The sequence below is a fragment of the Natrix helvetica genome, assembly GCF_964273705.1.
Source record: "Natrix helvetica genome assembly, chromosome: 2".
NCBI lineage: Eukaryota > Metazoa > Chordata > Lepidosauria > Squamata > Natricidae > Natrix > Natrix helvetica.
The window spans coordinates 139,576,490-139,598,540 of record NC_138552.1 but is presented as its reverse complement, the minus strand read 5'-3'; the positions used below and the strand labels follow the sequence as shown (position 1 = coordinate 139,598,540).

Below are 22,051 nucleotides of genomic sequence, written 5' to 3'. Positions count from 1 at the left end.
CCTCTTCCGCCATGAGACCGCGGGAGCCAGTAGGAAGGCGGGGGAGGGGGCAGGAGCAGGAAAAAAAGGCCTCATGGCTTCTCAAAAGCACGGAAGAGGAAGGGGCGGTGGCAGGGGTAATGCGGAGCCCAGCTCAGGTGCTCCAAGCAGAGGGGGAGGCGCCGCCACCGCTGCCACGGACGGAGGTGTCAGCGGGAGCTTTGGCAGCTTCACCTCAGCCGCAGCGCCGGGCAGCAAATGTGGTGCTGTTGGAGGAGGAGGCGGCAGCAGTTATTCTAGTGGCGGCAGGGGCTTTGGGGGTTCACTTCAGCCACAGCAGCGGGGAGCAAATGTGGTGGTGCTGTTGGAGGAGGAGGAGGCAGCAGTTATTCTGGTGGCGGCCGGGGCTCGTCGCCGCAACATGACTGGAGGAGGAATTCTGGGAGTTGAAGTCCACAAGTCTTAAAGCTGTCAGGTTTGAAGACACCTGGTTTTTTTTTCCCTAAAGGGTTAGGGGTGCAAGGATCTTGTAACTTGACAGCTTTAAGACTTGCACACTTCAACGCCAGAGTTCCTGAGCCAACATTTTGGTTGCTAAGCAGGAGCATTGTTAAGTGATACTGATATTATATAACACTTTTAGTTAAGCGGGTACCTTGAATAAACATAACTGAGTTTCAAATAATACTGATTTAGTTGTTGTCTTAAGTGACACCTGTGAAAAAAATTCAGGTGCTCAGGCATGAAAACGTGCTGCTCAAACACTACACTTTTCTGCTCACACTGAAAAAAAATTAGAGGGAACATTGCTCATGTGATCCCCCTCTTGCAACCTTCTGACAAGCAAAGTCAATGAGGATGACCGTTGTCTTACCTGAACGGTCGTTCTCGGGGCGCTGCGGGAGAGTCCAAGGAAGGGTTAACACAGCCTATCTGCCCAAAGGACTGAGTTGATTTTTTCCCCTGGTCACGCCTCCTTTGCCTCCACAGGTTCAGTTTTAAAAACGAAGTCTTGACCGTCGAGGGAGTTCAATGCTCCTGCAAATTCACGGAAATTGTCACATATTTAGTTAAGAACCCTGGGCGGGTCTTGGACTCTCCCGCAGCGCCCCGAGAATGACCGTTCAGGTAAGACAACGGTCATTCTCCATGGCGCTGCTTGGAGAGTCCAAGGAAGGGACATGCCCAAGCTATTTTGTCCCAGGGAGGGAAATGTCACCACTGGCCGGAGCCTCGACCACTTGTTGCAATACTCTTCTCCCAAATGAGGCTTCGGCGGAGGCAAAGGAGTCCACTTTGTAATTTCTGATGAAGGCCGTTGGAGATGCCCACGTAGCAGCTCTGCAAATGTCCAGGATGGACGCCTGGGTCGCCCATGCTGCAGTCGTGGCCGCGCTTCTCGTGGAGTGGGCCGTCACACGGGCTGGAACTGTCTTGCCTTGGTGTTCATAAGACATTTTAATGCAGGCCCGGAGCCAACGCCCAATAGTTGATGAGGAAACCTTGCGCCCCAACGACCCCGGTTGAAAGGATACAAAGAAGGCCTCAGAACGTCTGAGGTCCTTAGTTCTCTTCAGATAGATTCGAACAGCACGCCTCACATCCAGTTTGTGCCAACCGCGCTCCCTGGGGTGCTGCGGTTTGGGACAGAAGTTCGGGAGTATCACCTCCTGCGCTCTGTGGAAAGGAGAATTTACCTTTGGCAAAAAGGTGGGGTCCAGACGTAAGATGACACGGTCTGGGTGGATGATACAAAGTTCTTCTCTGACAGAGAAGGCCGCAATCTCCGACACCCGTCTGGCCGAGGTGATAGCTATCAGGAAGGCAGTTTTTAAAGACAGGTGCTGAAGGGAAAACTTTCTCAACGGTTCAAAGGGCGCAGAGGTTAAAGCCTGTAAAATAAATGGTAGGTTCCAGGTTGGGTATCTATGCACCACCTGGGGTCGCAAATTGGAGGCCCCCTTTAGGAAGCTCCTGATCTGGGGGTGATGACTCAATGTCTGAGGCTGGTGCCTCGCCAGAATGGTAGACAAAGCCGCGACCTGTCTCCGAAGTGTAGCTGGTGCCAAACCTTTGTCCAGCCCAGCTTGAAGAAAGTCCAGTAACTGAGGCACAGAAGCCTCAGCGCTCACAATGTTCCGCTGTTCGCACCAAGTGGAGAACGCAGACCAAGTTGCTTCGTAAATTCGAGTCGTGGCCGGTCGTCTGGAAGCCTGTATGGTCTGAATGACCTTGTCCGAGAGGTGTAGGTCCCTCAGGAGCTGCCCCTCAAGCGCCAGACGGCTAGCTGGAGCCACTGGGGCTCTGGGTGAGTGATTGCCCCCTGTGTCAGTACCACCTTCTGTGGAGGGATTCTCCATGGTCTCTCCACTGAGAGGTCGGTCAGATCCGCAAACCAGGATCTCCTGGGCCAATATGGAGCTACCAGGATGAGCTCCGCCCTCTCCCTCAGGAGTTTGGAGATTACCTGTGGAATCAGAGGTAGAGGCGGGAATGCATATAACAGTCCGGGAGGCCATTGGGACCTCAGGGCGTCCGTCCCCTCCGCCTGATGAGACCGGTACCGAGAGAAGAATCTCTGCAGGTGAGTGTTCTTTGCCGTGGCGAAGAGGTCGACTTGTGGCAGGCCAAACCGTTGCACAATCTGGTCGAACAGGTCCGGATGCAGCCTCCACTCGGAGCTGTCGAGTGTCTGACGACTCAGCCAATCTGCACTTACGTTGCTGGTGCCTGAGATGTGATCTGCTCTCAGCGACGCTAAGTGAAGCTCTGCCCAACGACCCAGGGCCTCTGCTTCCGCCATGAGTCTCTTGGAATGAGTGCCACCCTGCCTGTTCATGTGTGCTTTTGTGGCAATGTTGTCCGTCAGCAGAAGCACGTGGTGGCCCCGGAGTTGTTTCCAAAACCGTCACAGACCGAGTCTGGCAGCTCTCAGCTCCAGCCAGTTGATGTTTCGAGCCGCTTCCGCGCGAGACCATCTGCCCTGTGCCAGCTGACCTTGGCAATGCGCTCCCCAACCGAAGAGGCTTGCATCTGTAGTGACAACTATCCTGTCGGGCTCTTTGAACAGACAGCCCTTTTCCACTGCCCGTGACTGCCACCATTTCAGGGAGCGGGACACCTTCAATGGGAGTCGAACTTTCCTGGGCGAGTTGCTTGCCTTTGCCCTCTGCATCGGCAGGAGAAACCATTGCAATTCCCTGGCATGAAGACGCGCCCAGGGAACCACATTGATGCAAGATATCATTATTCCCAGTAACTGGGATAGATGGACGATTGGCATTGTGGTAGTCTTGCGACACTGACGGATTTTGGCTCTGAGATTGCATAGTCTGTCTGGAGACAGGAAAACATGGCACGAGGCCGAGTCTATGATGGTGCCCAGGTGCTGTATGCGAGTGGCAGGGACCAGGTGGCTCTTCTCTAAGTTCACAGAGAACCCGTGATCCTGCAAGGTGCGAATGGTGACACTTATGTCCCTTGCTGCTTGTGATTGGCTCCTCGAGTGAATGATGATGTCGTCGAGGTAGCACTCCAGACGGATGGGAAGCTTGCGCAGGTGGGCCGCCACAGCTGCAAGCAGCTTTGTAAACGTTCATGGAGCTGAAGAGAGTCCGAACGGCAGTGCCTTGTATTGATAATGCTTGCCGTTGTAGAACAGCCGAAGGAACTTCCTGTGAGCCGGGTGAATGGGCACATGCAGATACGCCTCCTTGAGATCGATGGAGGTGAGCAGGTCGTCTCGCCGAATGCAGTTGAGAATGGACTGGAGGGACTGCATTTTGAAGCGCTTGTAGGCCAGATGCCGGTTCAGGCGCTTTAGGTCTAATATGGCCCTCCACCCCCCCGAGCTCTTGGGGACCAGGAATAGAATGGAGTAAAATCCCTGCCCTTCCTGCTCTGGGGGAACGGGCTCTATTGCCCTTATCGAGAGAAGATGATCGATCTCTGCTTGCATGAGGGATCTTTTTATGGGATTTCTGGCTACAGGACAACGAATGAATGTCCGGGGCGGGAATGATAGAAATTCTAGAGTCAGCCCCTTCCTGACAGTGTTTAGGATCCACGAATCCGTGGTAATCTCCTCCCACCGATCTGCATAAAGTTGCAGGCGGCCGCCGATGGGAGCAATCCCTTGGTGGTCACTTGCCACGCCTGAACTGACGGTTGTTGCCTCCCCCTCGAAAGGGCTTACGAAAGGAGCCCTGGTTTTGCTGCCTACCCCTGGGGTTAAAACTACCCCTGTCCTGTGCCCTGTCAGTGGACTGGTTGTAGGGCCTCTGATAGGAATAGGAAGAGGTGGAGGCCTGGGCGGAATCCTGATTACGAAAAGGCTGCTTCCTGAAGGATCCAGAACCTTTTCTGTCATTCTTTTTGAAAGTAGACGGAAGGATTTTGCGTTTGTCCTTCGTCTCTATTATGAATTTGTCTAAAGCATCCCCGAAGAGGAACCCCCCCTTGAAGGGAGCTGAGGCCAGCTTCCATTTGGCTTTCATGTCGGCTTGCCAGTGCCGGAGCCATAGCAAGCGACGTGAGGTCACGTTGGAGGCGAGCATCCTGGATGCGAATTTTGCTGCTGTTAGGGAAGCGTCGGCAGAATATTCTACAGCTGTAATTATTTTGTCCAGATCATGACGCCAGCGAGATGCCTCGGAGGGAGGCTTGGATCTCAATTGGCGCAGCCATAACAAGGAAGCCCTCGTGAAGAAGGAAGAGGAGGTGGAGGCCTTGATCGCCCAGGCAGCCGCCTGGTGTGTCTTAAGGCAGGCCTTTTCCGACCTCTTATCCTCTGCCTTCAAGCCCTCCAGCAGGTCAGCTGGGAGGGAAGAAGGGGAGGTCAGAGAGACCACTGGAGCATCCACTTCAGGCATTTTAAGCACATCCTCCAACTTTTGTTCTAGGGGGAACAGAGTTTTGTCTGCGCCACTGGGGTTGGCCAGGGTCCCCGGCTGCACCCATTGACGCTGCACCACGTCCATAAACATGTCAGGAACTGGGATAAGTTCCGGATCTGGAGTGGTCTCACTGAATAGGCCTGCTTTAAGGTCCTGAGGAATGGGGATAGAGGCCTTATCCTTAGGCTTAGTCCCTAGCTCTGTGGATGTTCTAGCCTTGTGCAGAATGGCCTTAAACAGAGAAGGCTTGAACAAACCAGTGAAGGCAGGTTTGTCCGGGGGCATATCCTCGTCCTCCGAAAGCTGGAACTCATCTGCAGTCTCATCTTCCCATGTGGACACCTCTGTGGTGACAGAGGTGCCTGGGGAACCAGATTCACGGCCCCTGCCCGCTGCTAGAGAGGAGGTAGGCCTTGAGGCCTTACCCCTTTTGCTCTCCATGTGGCGCAAGGCCTCAACCACGCCCTGAGAGATGGCCTGAGTAATTATTTCCTGCATTTCTGGCGAAATAGCTGGGCCCTTGTCCTCAACAGGCCTGGGCCTAGAAGAGCCTGAACCCCTTGCATAATGAGTGGGAGCTAAAGGCCCCTCCATGTGGGAACAGCCAGGGAAAGGCCCCAAATCGTCCCTTACCGAGGAACTGGGGGAGTCTGGGTAACCCAGAGATGCAGCAGGAGAAACAGATCTGGAATCCCTACCACTAATGGAAGGAGATTGATCCCCTTGGTTAGAGAGAGAGTCCTCTCTCTCACGTCTGCTCAGGGCAGGGCCAAGCTCAGCCTCACAGGATTGAGGAAGATAAGGGGCCTGGGCCTTGTCAGGCTGCTCTCTGGAGCCCTCAAGTCTCCTATCTCCTAGGTGCTTGGGGCCCTTGTTTCCTGAGGAGTTATGGAGGGTTTTTCCCCCAGCCCCTTTTCCACCCTTTCTCCCTTGGCCCGAGGGATCTGGCCTACTGCGCTTAGCGGATGGCCCAGCCAGCTCGTCCCTCTGCTCCAAACCTTCGTCTGCCATGGCTGCACGGGTGTTGGATCAATTCAAAGTGCAGGAGAAGGGTAAGTGACACTGGCCAGCCGGCTCCAAAGCGTCTGCAGATCTTCAAATTTTCTGGAGGCTGGAAGAAGGCACCAGGACACTCCACAGCCGCTCCTTCAGCCGAAGGGACACTCAAGAGGCTCCGGTACTGCTGGAGACCCAGGCAGGACACTCCAAGCTCTCCGCGGCGATCTGCTGAGAGGCAGAGAGGTGCGGAGAATCCAAGCGCTTTCCCTGCTGCTATCAGTTAAAGTGAGCAGAGAAAATGGCCGCCGCCAGTTTCGCGCGCTTTAAAAGCGCGCCCAGAATGCAGCCAGACGTTTAAAACGGCCGTTGGAAAGCGCGCCAACACGCAGCTTCCAAAATGGCCGCCGCAACCTCCGGAGCCAGCCAGGACGCCGCCGAGGGCGAAATTCAGCTGAAAATCCCCTTAGCAAGCAGCCGGGGGCGAGCCAACTCCAGGATCGTCCCCGCACTCGCCGGCAGACGCTGGACTAGTGGCCACAGCTGAGTACGTTGCTAGGGCAACCGGTGGGCTCCTTCAATGCCTCTGTTTTTAATTTAGTCCATTTTAAGCAAAGCCAATAATAAAAAGGTCGAATTGGAATGGGAAAAAAATCCTGATAAGTATTATGCTATCTAAAAAATAGTTTTCCTTTTTGGGGAACCCAGCCTATTTGTCCAAAGACCGGGAACTCCCCAGAGTACGTCCTATAGGGCGGACTGAGTTTTTAAAACTGAACCTGTGGAGGCAAAGGAGGTGTGACCAGGGGAAAAAATCAACTCAGTCCTTTGGGCAGATAGGCTGTGTTAACCCTTCCTTGGACTCTCCAAGCAGCGCCATGGAGAATGCCAGTTTCATTTAACAACCATGTCGTTAACTTAACAACTGCAGCAATTCACTTAACAACTGTGGCAACAAAGGGCAAATTTCACTTAACAAATGTCCCGCCTAACAAATATTTGGGGCTCAGTTGTGGTCGTAAGTTAAGGACTACCTGTAAAGACAATATGTATATTCTTTACAACCAAGTAATAAAAAAGTAGAAAGGTCTATTATTCCAATTATAGATTCTTCAGCCCATATCCAAATGCTCTGGCCAGGCTCTCCTACCTGTTCTTTCATTTCATTGTTTTGAGGAAGAGCATTATTACAGACTTTGAGCTGTTCTTCCTTCATTTCTTGATTCTGCAGCTGACAAAACTCAGCAGAAGATGGCCGTAGCCCCTATTGAAATGCAAAATAATTTACTATTGCTAAGAGCAGTGTCTAGAAAAAGCTCTTATTTCATTTTTATGAGTTCATTACACTGAACAAATAATAAACTAGCATTTCATGTTAGTACCAGTAAATAAGAATAGGATTTCCAAAGTTCATTTCCTCCCATCTGTTTTTCTTTGATTATAGAAATTGCTCACCAGTTGCTTCTCTACTTTTAACTTATTTTGCCGAGCATTAAATCGTCTCTGAAGATACTCGGAAGGTCTGAAAAACATAACAGTCATGGAAAACTCTAAACAGAAAAGAAAAGGGGCATGTCAAAAATCAATAGATGTTTCTATATATAAGGGAAAAAATACAACCCATGAGGTGGAGGAAGAGGTGGTTCTTGTCCTTTCTGCTTATAATATTGTTCCATTCTCTGGCCAATACAGGGATCGTCATCTTGGACCAAAGCTCTCTTCTGCAAGCTTGCCAGTTTTACGTAATAATGGTCATAATGTCCACACATTCTAATGACTTCTGGCTTCTCACATATTTTAAACGCAGGACCCAAGGGCTGAAAATATTAAATATTTAATTTTATTTAATTAAAATCCAAAATATTGGAATATTGATTAAAGCTGAACTGTTACCTCTTGTGACATTCATTTTATGAAAACAGGTTCATTCTGAGCCCACTGGAAATCAATTTTACATAAAATAGTGTGGCCTGACTATTGTCATGATACAAAGAAACTGAGCTCTTCAATAAAAATGCTGTTTCCTGCTCAGCAAAAGCAGAATGTAACAACAAAACAAGCAAATTGTTTTTCTGTATCCTCCTTTGCTAAGCTTTAAGCATTAATCCTTCAGCTAAATATTTGAGCACTGATCCTTTATAATGATTGCAGCTATTTGGCCAGGACCATACCATCCTTAGGTGAGGACCTCATATTTCCCCTATTTTGCTGCATTCATCCCCACTTCAATCTCCCATCCCCCATCTCTGTCATTTTGGCTACTCTGCACCCCACCCCACCTGTTGTCCACTGCTGCCCCAGCTGATTTTTGCCATCTTCTTTTTCTTGCTGCTTGATGAGGTATGCCAAGCCTCACCCTTCGTAGGAGCAGTGGGAGAAAAAATACATTGAAGTTTACTTGGGCACAGCAGGCAGCACTTGGGGTCAACAGAGCAGTGTTGGGCAGCAGAGAAATAGGGTAGAGAGGCCAAAAGCAAAGAGATGGTGGGAAGAAAAAAAGGTGGAAGGAGTTGAAAAACACCCTGCCACCATAAATGTAGACAGGCTGCCAGGCATTTGAATTGTGATTATGTGAGCATGGGAGCATAGCAGTGGCTGTAATTTTGAGGACCAATCAAATACAATTCATTCAGTGCTGATGTAATTTTAAACCACCACTGACTGAATAGAACTTGAATAGAATACTTTATTGACCAAGTGTGATTAGACCAGGGATGGGTTCTGGCTGCTGCTACTGCCGGTTCGCTCAGGGACGCGTGCATGCGCAGTACTAAAAAAATGCTTCTGTGCATGTGCAGAAGTCAAAAACAAGATGGCAGTGCCTACGGCGCCACCAAGAGAACCAGTTCGGGGGCATGGCAGACCTGGGTTGCTGCCAGTTCCAGAGATGCAGGCCACCAAGTTACTACCTATTCGGCTGAACCAGTCCAAACCTGTAGGAACCCACCTCTGGATTAGACACACAAGGAATTTGTCTCTGGTGCCTAAGCTCTCAGTTTACATGCAAAGCAACGAAGTAATAATCATCATCATAATGATACCAATAAGAGAAAGTAGTGGAACAATTGAGAAGGATAAAAGTAATATATATTAAATATTGGTTTTAATAATGACTGTACACCGCCCCGAGTCCTGCTTAGGAAAGGGTGCGGTGTAGAAATAAAGCTGCTGCTTCTTCTTCTTCTTCTTCTTCTTCTTCTTCTTCTTCTTCTTCTTCTTCTTCTTCTTCTTCTTCTTCTTCTTCTTCTTCTTCTTCTTCTTCTTATTATTATTATTATTATTATTATTATTATTATTATTATTATTAATAATAATAATAATAATAATAATAATAATAATAATATAGCCATACTATATGGCTAAATACATTTAGACATGACAGTATTGTGGGAATTAGGTATTCAGCAGAATGATGTCACGAGGTCTTTGTGTCTAGTTGTTTTTGCATGCAACGCTCTGTAAAGCTCTCCCAAGGGAAGGAGTTGAAACAGTTATGTCCAGAATAGTCATTAAGAAATGACTACCAGAAAAAGATTAGCAATATATAATTCTTATCTTAACAAAAGGTAACTTTTACCTTAATAATTGGATCCTGAATCCTTGAAGGAGAATAGCATTCATTTTTATGCAATAATTTTCTAGGAAGCATTTCCATCTTGATTTTTGGACAGCGATAATCATGGAGTCTTCGTTTCTGACCTTTAGGAGTTTAGGTAACAATAAGCTAAATAATGATTGGCTAATTAATTCTACATTTAATAACTATTAAGAAAGGGACTGATAGACTTGTAGGTTATCTCTATGCTTTGCAATTGAAAAAAGCACCGTTCCCTTGAAAATCAGCAGCATATACTGAGTTGAGAATCACTGGGTTACCATAATGTACCCAGGTTTCTTCTAAATAATTTTTTCCCCATAATATACAAAGTTAGGAAGTTAATATATAGCTATTCTATTCTATTCACCAATTTATCAAATTCCAGTTATGTTCAATGGCTCAGTTTAAAGTTATAAGGAAGTCTTTAGTTATGTGTCAGCACAATATTTATCTGAGCCAAATTCATCTTTAGGCCAAACTTCTACAACAACAAGGGATTTGACTGTATATAAGATGTAAAGTTCCAGGCTGCCAACATCCAACGTAAAAGTTGGTTCAACTGGTTTTCTTCCTGCCACCCCAACTTTGTAGAGCCATTGTCATCAACTGCTTTCTGGAAGGATCCCTGAACAGAAACAAAAGGGATACAACCACCACAACAGATACTGTTGGATACACCAAATCAACTTCTCTGTAGAATGAAAAGAAAAAAAAAACTGCTCAGTGGGATTTTTTCCCTTCTTTCTCTCTAACCTCACTATTATAACCAACTTATTGCAGTAACAACTGCAGATTGGTACTTGCTTGTTTTTAAATAATATTTATTTACTAAGCATGGACCTGGATTTATTTTAATAAAATTTTCTTGAAGAAAGAGTCATCCCTGACTAAAGCAATCCCAAGTTTCTTCAGTGTCCCTCATCTCTCCTATAAATCAGAAGAACCTATTAATTTTACCTTGCACAATGGAACATATCTGGAAAATACAGCTTTGAAGTTATAATCCATATTTGCTCAATTTCTTCTGCCATATTTTCCTTAATGAAAAGAGGCATGCCGTAGTGGTGCAGTGGTTAGAATGCAGCATTGCAGGTTAACTCTGCCCACTGCCAGGAGTTTGATCCTGACTGGCTCAAGGTTGTCTCAGCCTTCCATCCTTTTGAGGTTGGCGAAATTAGAACCCAGATTGTTAGGGGCAATAGATTCTGTAAATTGCTCAGAGAGAACTGTAAAGCATTATGGAGCGGTATATAAGTACTAATGCTATTGCTATTGTTATTTTACAACTTCTTTGTTTCTTGAAAGTGGCCATCTTAAAATCAATCTCAGTGTAAAACAAATTTCATACATATGGTCAAGTATAATGTTCTTATTTTTAATATAAACAATCACTTGCCTGATGATGAAGGTGATAATTTTTTCCTGTGAATAATAGTATGACTAAATTCTGCCTCAATGATCTAGGAAAGAATATAACAGAATGCAATTATTTATTTCTATGCTACCTCAAGTGTGTTTCAAGTAAATGTACCAAAAGTTAATTTATTCTAACTCAATGAAGGGAGAAACAAACATATCTCCTTGCCATTTTTTGTCCTGGGGAAACCTAGCAATACCAACTATTTTTATTTTGTAACTGAATATATGTGGAATTTATCTATGTATTTGGGGGAATTATAATGCCAACTATCTTGCATATATAACCCTGGTCAGCTGGCAATCAACAAAAAAAAGTTATATAGAAAATAAACCTATAATTGTAAAATATAAAATGAAGTTAAAATAACCAGCCAACAATAACCAAGACTCCATAACAGATTTACGTCAAAATTACGTTTATTTTGGGCGCAACTAATATCCTGGCCCAGTGCTTGGAGCAAGTATTACTCTTCACAGTCTTCTGGAAAGTCAGCATGCTTGTAGCCCTCCAAATATCAGGAGGAAGCCTGTTTTATAATGAAAAGAGAAAAAAAACCCAACCCTTCTTCCACAGAAGAATAGATAAAGAACAACACCAACTAGCAGATAAAGGGGTTTTGAGTGGACTAACCAATTTTGTTTTTCTAAGCCACAAAGAGATACTCACCTCAGGTGGCAAATAATTCTTTATCTGCTTCTCCAAAAAGGCTTTTTTAAAAATAGAGTTAATAGAAGGGCGATCTCTTGGAGATGTTCTAAGCAACTGGGATATTAACAATCTCAGATCGGAAGAATACTTCACAGACACAGGAATGAAATGGCCTCTGCAGATCTTCAATATAAGTTGGGGCAAATTGTTGCCTTCAAACTACCACATGAAAATAAAGTCAATATATTACATCGAAACTTGATTTAAACAGAAATACACAAAAGTACTTACATAAAATAAAGGACAAATGAGGGCAGAATAATCTTAGTCTTTTTTGTAATAGCACTGCCCAATTTATTGGAATCATTTCAGATCTACTATTTCTCATTTATGATACCTTTTGTTTCACTTATTTATGAACTACCATCCTGCTTATCAAAAAGAACTATTGTAACAGCAGTCAAAGTATGTTCTTCTCTATTTTATACCCAGAAGGTCCATTAAAACATCTAAAATATTGAGCCCATGTGATTATTTCACAAATGGTCACTGAAAAGGATTTACCCATTCCTATTTATTTAACATGTCATATCATATGGACTAGCAATACATTTAGATTAGTAAAACACAATAAAATATAAATGTTAAAACGATCTATGTTCAAATGTCAATGTCCAGGCCATCTACCATTGAAGAGCAGCATCATTTATATAAAAAAAATCAGATACTGGACCGGTATATGCTCTTAGGTTACAGTCAGTCATGATGTGATCACAGTCACAATAGGTGGGGGAGGATACTATGCCCCATTTATACAGGGATTCCCAGCAGTCGCCATGTGAGGTGTGAATCCTATTCAAAATTATCCATTGCTGACATGATAGTTCAAAGCCTGGCACCTTTTGTGTGGGGCAATTTACTGTATATGTCAGTGACGTGCAGTCAGGTGAGGCAAGTGAGGCACAGCCTCACCACTCTCATGATGAAAAAAAAAGTAAAAGGAAAAAGCTGAGCTAGTTGCTGCCTCACTGTGGATGACTCTGCTTAACCTCACTGGTGCTCTCCCTCCCCAAGTGTAGTGACTTCCTCCCCAGGCCCCCATTCATTTCTCTCTCACACACACACAGCTGGATAAAACTATATAAAAATCTAGCCCAGCTTCACTGATTACAAGTTTGAAAAGGCAACGTGGCTCCACCTGCAATCAAACTACACTTGGGGAGGAAGAGCCCAAGTGAGCACTGAGGAGACCACACGAGGAGGCAGGAAGCCAGGCAAAGAGCTATGCTGTAGTACACCCCAGCCTCTTTCTTTTGGAAGGCTCGGCTCGGCTCCCCTCCGGCTTCTCTGCCTCTCCTCTCACCCCAGCCTGCCAGCAGGAGGTGGTGGGTGGGCTTTATTGTGTTCCAGGCATTTCCCACCCAGACAGCAGGCTGCATTTGCAATGGTGGAGGTGTTTCGGAAAGGCAGCAGGGGAATGGGGGGGGGGGGATGGCAGAGGAGCTGCTTTCAAGCCACTGGAAAAGATATCCAATCCAACTTTTGTATGTGTGGGGGTTTGTTTGAGAGTGAGTGAGAGAGGGAAGGGGTAGGAGATATAGTCCAATCCAACTTGTGTGTGTGTGTGTGTGTGTGTGTGTGTGTGTGTGTGTGTATTTGAGAGAGAGGGAGGAAGGAGGGGAAGGAGAAGAAAAAGAAAGAAGGAGCAAAGGAGAAAAACAAATGCTGTCGCTTTAAATTGGAACTGAGCATGCCTGGCTGTGGAATTCTGGGAGTTGAAGTCCACAAGTCTAAAAATATTTGAAACTCAGCACTGTGTCAGTGCCTCACCAGTCATAAACCTCACCGCACGTCACTGGTATATGTCTACCTATGTCTGGGAGCTCAGCAACCTATTTGGCTTTCCATAGGGAATCAATGTGACAGTTGTTCAGCAAATGTTGGGCAATTGTCTACCATGGACCTCACCCTATTCCTAAAAGGTCTGCAAGGGGGCTGGCATAAGTGTACCAGCGTGCCTACCATCCCTGTCCTACTGTCCCCATTTATTTGTACCCATTTCCTGTGTTCATGTCTATACACAGTGTATACGTGTTTATACTTATACCTGTTATCTCGTACAAGTTTGACAAACTAAATAAATAAATAAAATAAAAGTTGTGCAAGTGCCAGTTGGGGTTTCCTGAATTTGAGTCTTCCAGCTGATAAATGAGAAAGGTTGGCATGCAGCAAGTAGCCAGTAGGAGTATTTCTCCTCGGTAGCAGTAATAAAACAATAATTTACCCAAAGGAAAGCGAAAAAGAATCTTCCCTGCTATCCCTTTTAACTTTCCAAGATGTCCCCTATTATCTCCAATCTATCTTGCCCTGTCAAAATCTTGCTATTTTCTTTTCAATGATGAGGATGATATTTTTATCTTGCCTTTTAAATATATATCATATCAGCTTCCCAATTAATTATACTTATTTTTTTAAAAAAATGAAAAAGTTAAGGGGTAGGTATTTGGCTAACGCACAAACTGTCCCGAGTTTCTTGTCTTTCATTTTTTATACTGCTCATATGCCAGCCTCTGTTTATTGTTTCAATTGCCTCAAGTTCATGCAGAACACTGATAAAATATTATTACCTTGCCTGTCCAGGATTTCATTTGTGCTATCAAAACATAATTTCAACAACATCTGAGTTTTCAAAACCTATTAATTTTCTGATTTTACTGGGAATTAAGGGCAGAGTCATTCATATGGCTTCACAGAGAATCACTTAAATTCATTTTTGCTCTAGAGGTGAACTGTAGGCCAACATCAGCCCCAGCAAGAAAATCTGACCAGATAATGTTCCTTCTCCATCATAGTTTCCCTTTAAGTTTTCTTAATTAATTCTCTAACCTTAACTCAGAAGAATTTGCTATATCGAAAGACTAACACCTCCCAAACAAATTAACATAAAAATGAGTAAGAATATGCCCAGCTTTTTAAACAATGTTTGAAATTACCAGTGGTAAAATGACAGCTAACATTAAAAAAGTCAGAACTGGAAACTAGGAACAGAATATGCACGAAATGCAAGTTGGAATATATTTTTTTAAAAAAAAACCATGAACAATGCTGAAATTTATGTTGTACCCACCTCAAGACCCACCTATTTCAAGTTGCTGGCCTGGCTCTACTCTGATCTAATTTTATCGCTCCTGACGGGTTTTTTATCTGGGATATTTTAATTGCATCCAATTTACTTAGGGGTTTTTAAACATTGTGTTTTTACTTGTTTTTATCTACCAATTCACCTCCTCCTAGTATATGTTTTGTATATGTCTCGGTATATGTTTTTGGTATATGTATGTTTGTCTGTATATTTATTTCCTATGTTTTGTTGTACGCTGCCCCGAGTCCTTCGGGAGAGGGTGCGGCTAAGAAATAAATATTTTATTATTATTATTATTATTATTATTATTATTATTATTATTATTATTATTATTATTATTATTATTATTATTATTTTACCAATGAAATCATAAGACTATACAAGCCATTCTTGATCAGCCCAAATCCCATCTAACTCCACTATTTTATTCTACGGAGCTAACGAAGTGCTAAAAGAATCTTTGAGCAAGATAAAAATATCACAGCACAGTTCTGTTCCTAACATTTTACGTCAAGACACATATTCTTTCAATAAAACCTATGTAGTCAGTATGTCTAATAGAAATTATTGGCCTTATCATTTGTGAATTTGTCTATTTCTCTTCTGAAATTTAGACATTTAAAGAAACTTTTTTGATAGAGTATTCATTTCAAAAGGAAAATTCAAGTCGGTCTTAGTACTATAAAACTGATAATTTTCTACACTGTTCAAAATGTTAAAGGCTGTATTTAAGTTATGGTTCTAATAGCTGTCACTAAATGATCTTGATAAATATTTGGTTATGACAGTATAAACATTTACTTACAGGATGCTTTAAAGTACACAACTCATATAACACACAGCCAAGAGACCATATATCTCTATAAAAGAAAGTAAGATAATTAGAGGAATTGAAACAATATTTAGTAATCCAGCAAAAAAACATCTATCCCAACTATATGGTTATGCAAAAAGTTAATTCTTAGTATTCTCTTTAGTATTGTTTATAATATACTATTTATTATTTTAACACATTGTTATTATAGATCATCCTTGCTTAACAAACAGTTGCTCTGATTTTGAAGTTCTGATGATTGCATCCTCTCCATGATCATGTTGCATTTTGGGTACTTGTCAATTGGCTTGCATTTATAGCCTTTTGCAGCGTGCCACAGTCACCTGACCACAACTTTCAGCAGTTTTTGTTAGTATCCAGTACTTACTTCCAATTTCTGACCCACCAAGTATAATGATTTCATTTAATAACTGCCACAGAAAAGATAGTGAAATAGGGTTCAGACAGGTGATGACCTGCTTAATAACCACCATGACTTACAACCAAAATTTTGGGTTCAAAAATGGATATAAGTCAAAGACTACCTGCTTTTGGTTATGAAAGACTACCTGCTTTTGGTAACTTCTTCAAAGGTTATAATTAAGCCAGTTATGGCTGCAAAGACAATATTATTAAAGCAGCTATTAGGGCCAATAAATAGGGTATTTTAGAGCTGCAAAAAATTAATGTGTGCTTCACAAGAAAACTGACCTTTTAAGAGTAGATTCTATAGAGAATTGTTCAAAGGTCTGAAGGCAAAGACAGCTTGCAATACTATTGCTTATATTTATTGCTATTTTTCATTTCAAGAAGACCTTCAAGAACTACAAGTCAATTGCCACTTGGAAAGCAGTATAATGAATTATCTATCAAAAATGATCCTTGGCTTGTGAGGAGTTATACAGTGAACTGTATGCTCCAAAATAAGGCTTATTAAATAAAGTTGGAAGAAACAAATAATTGCATAAAAACAGGATTATTTATTAAATGTAGAAGATTTTTTAACAATTTCTGAAAAAAGAGTCACCATCAAATTTGCACATTTTTTAAAACTCATTTTTTTCAATTCTACCATCTCTCCACAAAGATAGAGGTATATTCTGAAACTTACGTTTTATTGTTATATGGTTTATTTTCACAGATTTCAGGTGATAGGTAATATGGTGTTCCTACATAGGTATTAGCAAATTCCATCGTGCTAAAGAAAATAGCAAACGAAAGAGGATTTTTTTTCTTTGAAAATAATTTGATTACTGAAGCTATCTAGAGAAATTACAAAAAATTCATAACTCAATCCATCATTTAGAATGCCCTATATGTGGATTCATTCAAGGCTTGGTTGAGATAGCAAGGCCTAAACAATTTACAAGTATCATTTTTTTTAAAAAAAAATCAGATTCAAACCATGATTTCAATTTCTGATTTAGAGCATATTAAAGAGTTTCCTGATTTCAAATATACAAGCATGGGAAAATTATTGTTTGAAAATGCACTGTTTCTACTTCCTTTTCTCATGTACAAAGGGAGCAAAAGGAACTCATAGATGAAATCCCACGTTTTACTGCACTTCTTTTCAATAAGGCTAAGACATTTTGCAAAGTTAAGATCTGACCAATTCTATGCCCTTTTCACTGGAATTTTAAAGCATCTGCAGAATAAACTCATCCATTTTTGACCTAATACTAAGGGAATAACATTGTCCATAAAAATATGCTTACTTGTTCAACATCCTTGCAATTCCAAAATCTCCCAGTTTTGCTGTTATTCCATTACTGCTAAGAAAAATGTTCTGTAAACAAAATACACCGTAATTAAAACTGGATGCGTGTTTTATGTCTCAGTGATGAGGCTAAAATTATCTCCCAAACTTACCTGTGTTTTTATGTCTCTGTGCAAAATCTTTCTGTCATGTATATGCTTCAGGCCTAAGGCAATTTGCACGAACCAACCCACGATCTAAAGATAAAGATAAAATATCAGTATTTCATACAACACATTAAAATTTCTTCAAGAATGCAGTCTTGGGGATGAAAAAACTGTTTATTATTTAAAACAGAAGTATGACAAAATAAGTCACAGAGATGTTCAGATCTCAAGGTTAGAACATATTCTCTCTGTGTGTATGTGTATGTAGAGAAAGAGGGAGAATTTTTATTGTTGAGTTTTTTTGAGATTGCTAAACTTGAATACATCAAAAGATTTTAAGCAAGCTCTCACTCAGTGGTATTGTTCTGTTTTTCCAAGCTAGCCATTTTGAAGTTTGTCCCTAGAGACTAAAATGCTGCTATATTAGTTTGTCCTGGCTTTGAGTCTTGCCTTAAATCCATTAATTCTTTTGCACAAAACATGGTATTATAAATCACATTAGGCAAAGCACCTGTGAAGATACTTCTAATCTTGATACCTCCACATGCTCTTCCTATAATGTGATATTGGCTAATCAGAATTGGTTTCAGATGGAGCTGGTAATCCTACTGGAGAGCATCTGGTTGGGCAAGACTGCCTTACCCTTTCATCAGCATTATTTTATTACAAATGAAACACATGTTGAAAGTATGCAATCTTGGGAGCTGACAAGGTTAGAATTACCCACCATTGCCCAAGATTTTATCTACTGTATTTGTATCATTTTCTTCTATTGATTGTGAATCTAAATTTTGGCTTATCTAAATATATTGTGCCAAATACTAACTTATTAAAACATAATTACATGGTACAATAAATAAATAAAACACAATATAAGCCAGGATCTCCACTTTGAATGCTTTGCTGTGATGAACAGTGAAGGGAATAGAAGTAAAGTGAAAATATTCCTAAAATTACAAACTTACCTTATCCTCATCAAACAGCACTCCATATTGCATATTTATTCTCTTCATTAGGTCCCCTCCATCACAATATTCCATCATAATATACAAGTTATTTTTCTCTAAAAACATAATAGGTTTTGAGTCACTTAAAAAAAGAATACAATATAAAACAAAGGGAGAATCCTGTTGGATTAGATCAAAAGTCCATCTTGTCTAGTATTTTGTGTCCCATCCTGGCTGATATGCAACTGAAAAGCTCACAGGGAGGATATGAAGGCAAAGCCTGCTGCTAATACTAACAGCATATTTTGCATTTGAGGCATGCAACTTTGATTCTGCAATATACATGCTCACAGAGCTATTTAGTATTTCCCCAAGATTTCAAATATATTGATCTAAAAGAAACTCAGATCCTTAAGCTAACCACCATCAAGTGAGAGATCTAGAGAGGTCTTTGGAATGTTACTTAGTCAATAGAACTGCCCTGTGATCTCTAAAGTTCTTCTTGAACTTCTTGACCTCAGCACATCCCTGAGGGAACAGGCAGTAGTGGCAGCCGGAACCCATCCCTGATGCATGCATACATACATAGATACATACATACATACATGAAACATAAAGTAAGAGGGTATTAGAGATCAAAGAAACAATCTCCAAAATCTGTTTTTTAAAAAAGCTTTTGGCAGAAAGTACTTGTGTGCCTTTCAAAAGAGGAAAATTTAGAAGGAGGTTCTTATTGTTCTATTTTAAGAGTTAGCCAAAGTACAGGTAGTCCTTGACTTATGGCTACAATTGAGCCCAAAATTTCTGTTGCTAAGTGAGACATTTGTTAGGTGAATTTTGCCCCATTTTACAATCTTTCTTGTCACATTTGTCACATAAGTTAGGAACGTGGTTGTTAAATGAATCTGGCTTCCTCAATGACTTTGCTTGTCAGAAGGTCACAAAAGATGACCCCGTCATAAATTGCAACTGTCATAAATATGAGAGTTGCTAAGAGTTTGAATTTTGATCACATGATCATGGGAAAAACGGTCATAAGACATTTTTAGTGCCCTTGTAACTTAGAATGGTCACTAAATGAACTGTTGTAAGTAGAGGACTACCTATAACTATAGATCAAAATAATACCTTGAAGGGAAGCATAGAAAGCTACAATATTGGGATGCTTCATCTTGGCTAGAAGAGTTGCTTCTTTTTGAGATGATTCTTTTTCCTTCCTTGGCATCTTTATTTAAAAAGAATGCAACACAAGTTGTTATTATTTATGTGACTTTATAGGAATACCACAAAGATAGTTAAAGGATTCTGAACCCTGCTTAGTGCAATTTTCCCTAAATTGATGACCTCTGAACAAATCTTATATTTCCAATAAAAGTTCTTGTTGCTTGGGAATTAATGTGAACTGTTTTTTTTGTTATATTAACATTGTTTCACAATTAAAAATTACTAAAAGTTACTTTAACACATTTCATCACTTTTTTTCAACATCCTTTAAGAAACAGACTACTTCCCTAAAGGGCTACATATAATATTTTTAGAACTTTAAATTGTCATGGAAACTTAAAAACAGCAATAGCGTTTGGACTAAATAACACACTGAATTCATTATCATAAACACTCACAAACAGTCTGGCAGACATTAAAAATGCTTCTTCAGAACTTAACTTTAATCTATGTCAAATATTTAAACAAATTCTAAGCTGTCTAAAATATTGCTAATGGTACTGTTGCTGCCATTAGAGAGATCTTTCTATCCAATTGCCATCTTCAACTTGGACCAAACATTAACATGCTACATAAAAATATTATAAAAGATATTACCTTAGTTAAATTGATCTCCTTGATAACACATTGTTGATTGTCCTCTTTTTTTCTGGCTAAGAATATTTTGCCAAATGCTCCTTCTCCAATCATTTTAATTATTACATAATTATCCATGATTCTGAGTTTTCCAGAAACATCAAAAATAAAAAGAATATAGTACTTAATATTTAAACACCAAACTTTATTTCAAATTGTAACCTTTAATTTTCCTTTGTAGATTTTTTTCTTTTAAATTTTTTAATAGTATCTATTTTTCTTGGTCAGATACTCACAACCGAAAGAGCAGTATCCCTATCCTTTTAAGTGAAGCAGTCTCAAAACAAGGGCAATTATAATCATTTCAGATGAATTATTATGAAATGTGGCTGCATGAAATAACAGAATTCTTGGACTTAAGAGGATGAAAGTGTGTTATACGTGAAAATCACCCTGTTTGTAGCCTATGGCTTATTCTAAGTCAGCCTTTCCCAATCTTGTATCATAGAGATGTTCTTCTATCATCTTCTCTTCTGGGGAAATGGAAGCTACATTCTAATTAATCTGACAGCACCAGATTGGAAAAGGCCTGCTTAACAGATCCCTGGTTAGTGGCTGGATCCAAATGGAAGAGAGTTTAGGATCTGCATGCAAGTCCCATGACAGAAAAAAAAAAGCTACAGGTGGCAAACATATTGTATAACAGATCATAACAAGACCTTTGACTGGTTATTTAAATTGTCCTTGATTCCTTCCCAAGCAGATTCAGAATATCTTTAGAAAGTGGATCCCTTGATCTATTTTCCCTCGAAGTGAGGATCCTAAGCAATCCGCCCATTCATATAGAATTGCAGATGTGAATTCGAGATGAGTGGCAGTTCTAGCCAACTGATAAATACTAAGCAATTCTCTTACTCTTGAGGCACCTTAAAAATGGATACAGACTCCACAACTTTCCACACACTTTACTCAGGAGTAAGCCCGTTATCTAGTGAGGCTGACTTCTGAGCAAACCTATGTCAGTTTGAATAGACAACCTCATTAAGAGTGAAGCTCATTTTCCTCTGCGGGGAGGCGGGGAATTTCCCCGCCTTTCTCAGCCCTTCTGCTTCTCTGTTGCCAAGGAAACAGAACCGACGCGCGCGCAGATTCTCTGCCTGCTTGGCGCTCCGCAGCGCTATTTTCTCCGTTATTCACCCACCGGCTTTCCTGCGCCATTGAGAAATGGGAAAACGGAACAATCTCCCAGAATCGAAAATATCACTTATTACGCCTAGACTACCTTAAGTTCCGCAGACGGTGGAAGCAGCAGCTTCTTCAGCGCCCGCGGAGGCGTGTTCTCTTTACACCCCGCCCTATTGTCCGGGTCATGAATCGGTTTCCATAGCCTTCGCAATCTGACGCCTTTCAGTGTGTTAAAAGTACAGCTCCCATCATCCCTCTAAAATAATTCTATTATTATAGTAATCGAAAAGAACTACTAGTAGTATCAGGCTGAAGGACACGTAGAAAATAGTATTTCTAGGTTGCACATCAGACTATTACTACACATTACTGTCTATTGTCGACCTCACACCATCCATGAGACATCTGTATAAGGGGCGTGCATAAGTGCACCAATGTGCCTACCGTCCCTGTCCTAATGTTGCTTTTTATTCATATCCATTTCATGTATTTAAAATCATATTTATGCTTATGTTATCCAATACATGCTTGATGAAACAAAATAAAAAAATCACCTCGTTGATTCCTCCCCCCCTTTCCAATTACTTCATAATTTCATACAAGAATTTTAAAAAGCAAAGGGCAGAATGTTGCTTTAGCCAAGCTACGCTGTGAATATCTATTAAAAGTTTGATTGGTTTAATGTGAATTTATTCCCAGATAATTGAAGGTCTTATTTCAAACTGTGTGAACTTCAATTGACAGAATTCTAATCAATGCTC

At 41.6% G+C, this 22,051-nt stretch overlaps 1 protein-coding gene across 7 annotated transcripts in view; it reads right to left on the bottom strand.

Annotated features, from left to right (window-relative positions):
• Positions 1-21,450, bottom strand: part of NEK5 (NIMA related kinase 5) — a 39,954-nt gene extending 18,504 nt beyond the window's left edge. For 3 of the 7 annotated variants that reach the window (XM_081943524.1, XM_081943525.1, XM_081943530.1), the window contains exons 1-14: positions 21,307-21,407; positions 20,127-20,247; positions 19,434-19,530; positions 18,324-18,421; positions 17,365-17,448; positions 17,211-17,281; positions 16,604-16,690; positions 15,484-15,538; positions 11,555-11,755; positions 10,865-10,928; positions 9,448-9,569; positions 7,491-7,687; positions 7,326-7,392; positions 7,021-7,134 (exon numbers count right to left, since the gene is read on the bottom strand). In XM_081943524.1, the coding sequence (XP_081799650.1) occupies positions 7,021-7,134; positions 7,326-7,392; positions 7,491-7,687; positions 9,448-9,569; positions 10,865-10,928; positions 11,555-11,755; positions 15,484-15,538; positions 16,604-16,690; positions 17,211-17,281; positions 17,365-17,448; positions 18,324-18,421; positions 19,434-19,530; positions 20,127-20,247; positions 21,307-21,323 (1,395 nt within the window). In that variant the 5' untranslated portion in view covers positions 21,324-21,407. Of the gene's footprint in view, positions 1-7,020; positions 7,135-7,325; positions 7,393-7,490; positions 7,688-9,447; positions 9,570-10,864; positions 10,929-11,554; positions 11,756-15,483; positions 15,539-16,603; positions 16,691-17,210; positions 17,282-17,364; positions 17,449-18,323; positions 18,422-19,433; positions 19,531-20,126; positions 20,248-20,401; positions 20,530-20,824; positions 20,947-21,020; positions 21,120-21,306 lie in introns of those variants that run through there. The other 4 variants (XM_081943526.1, XM_081943527.1, XM_081943528.1 and 1 more) reach the window with 4 other exon arrangements.
• Positions 21,451-22,051: the final 601 nt, after the last annotated feature.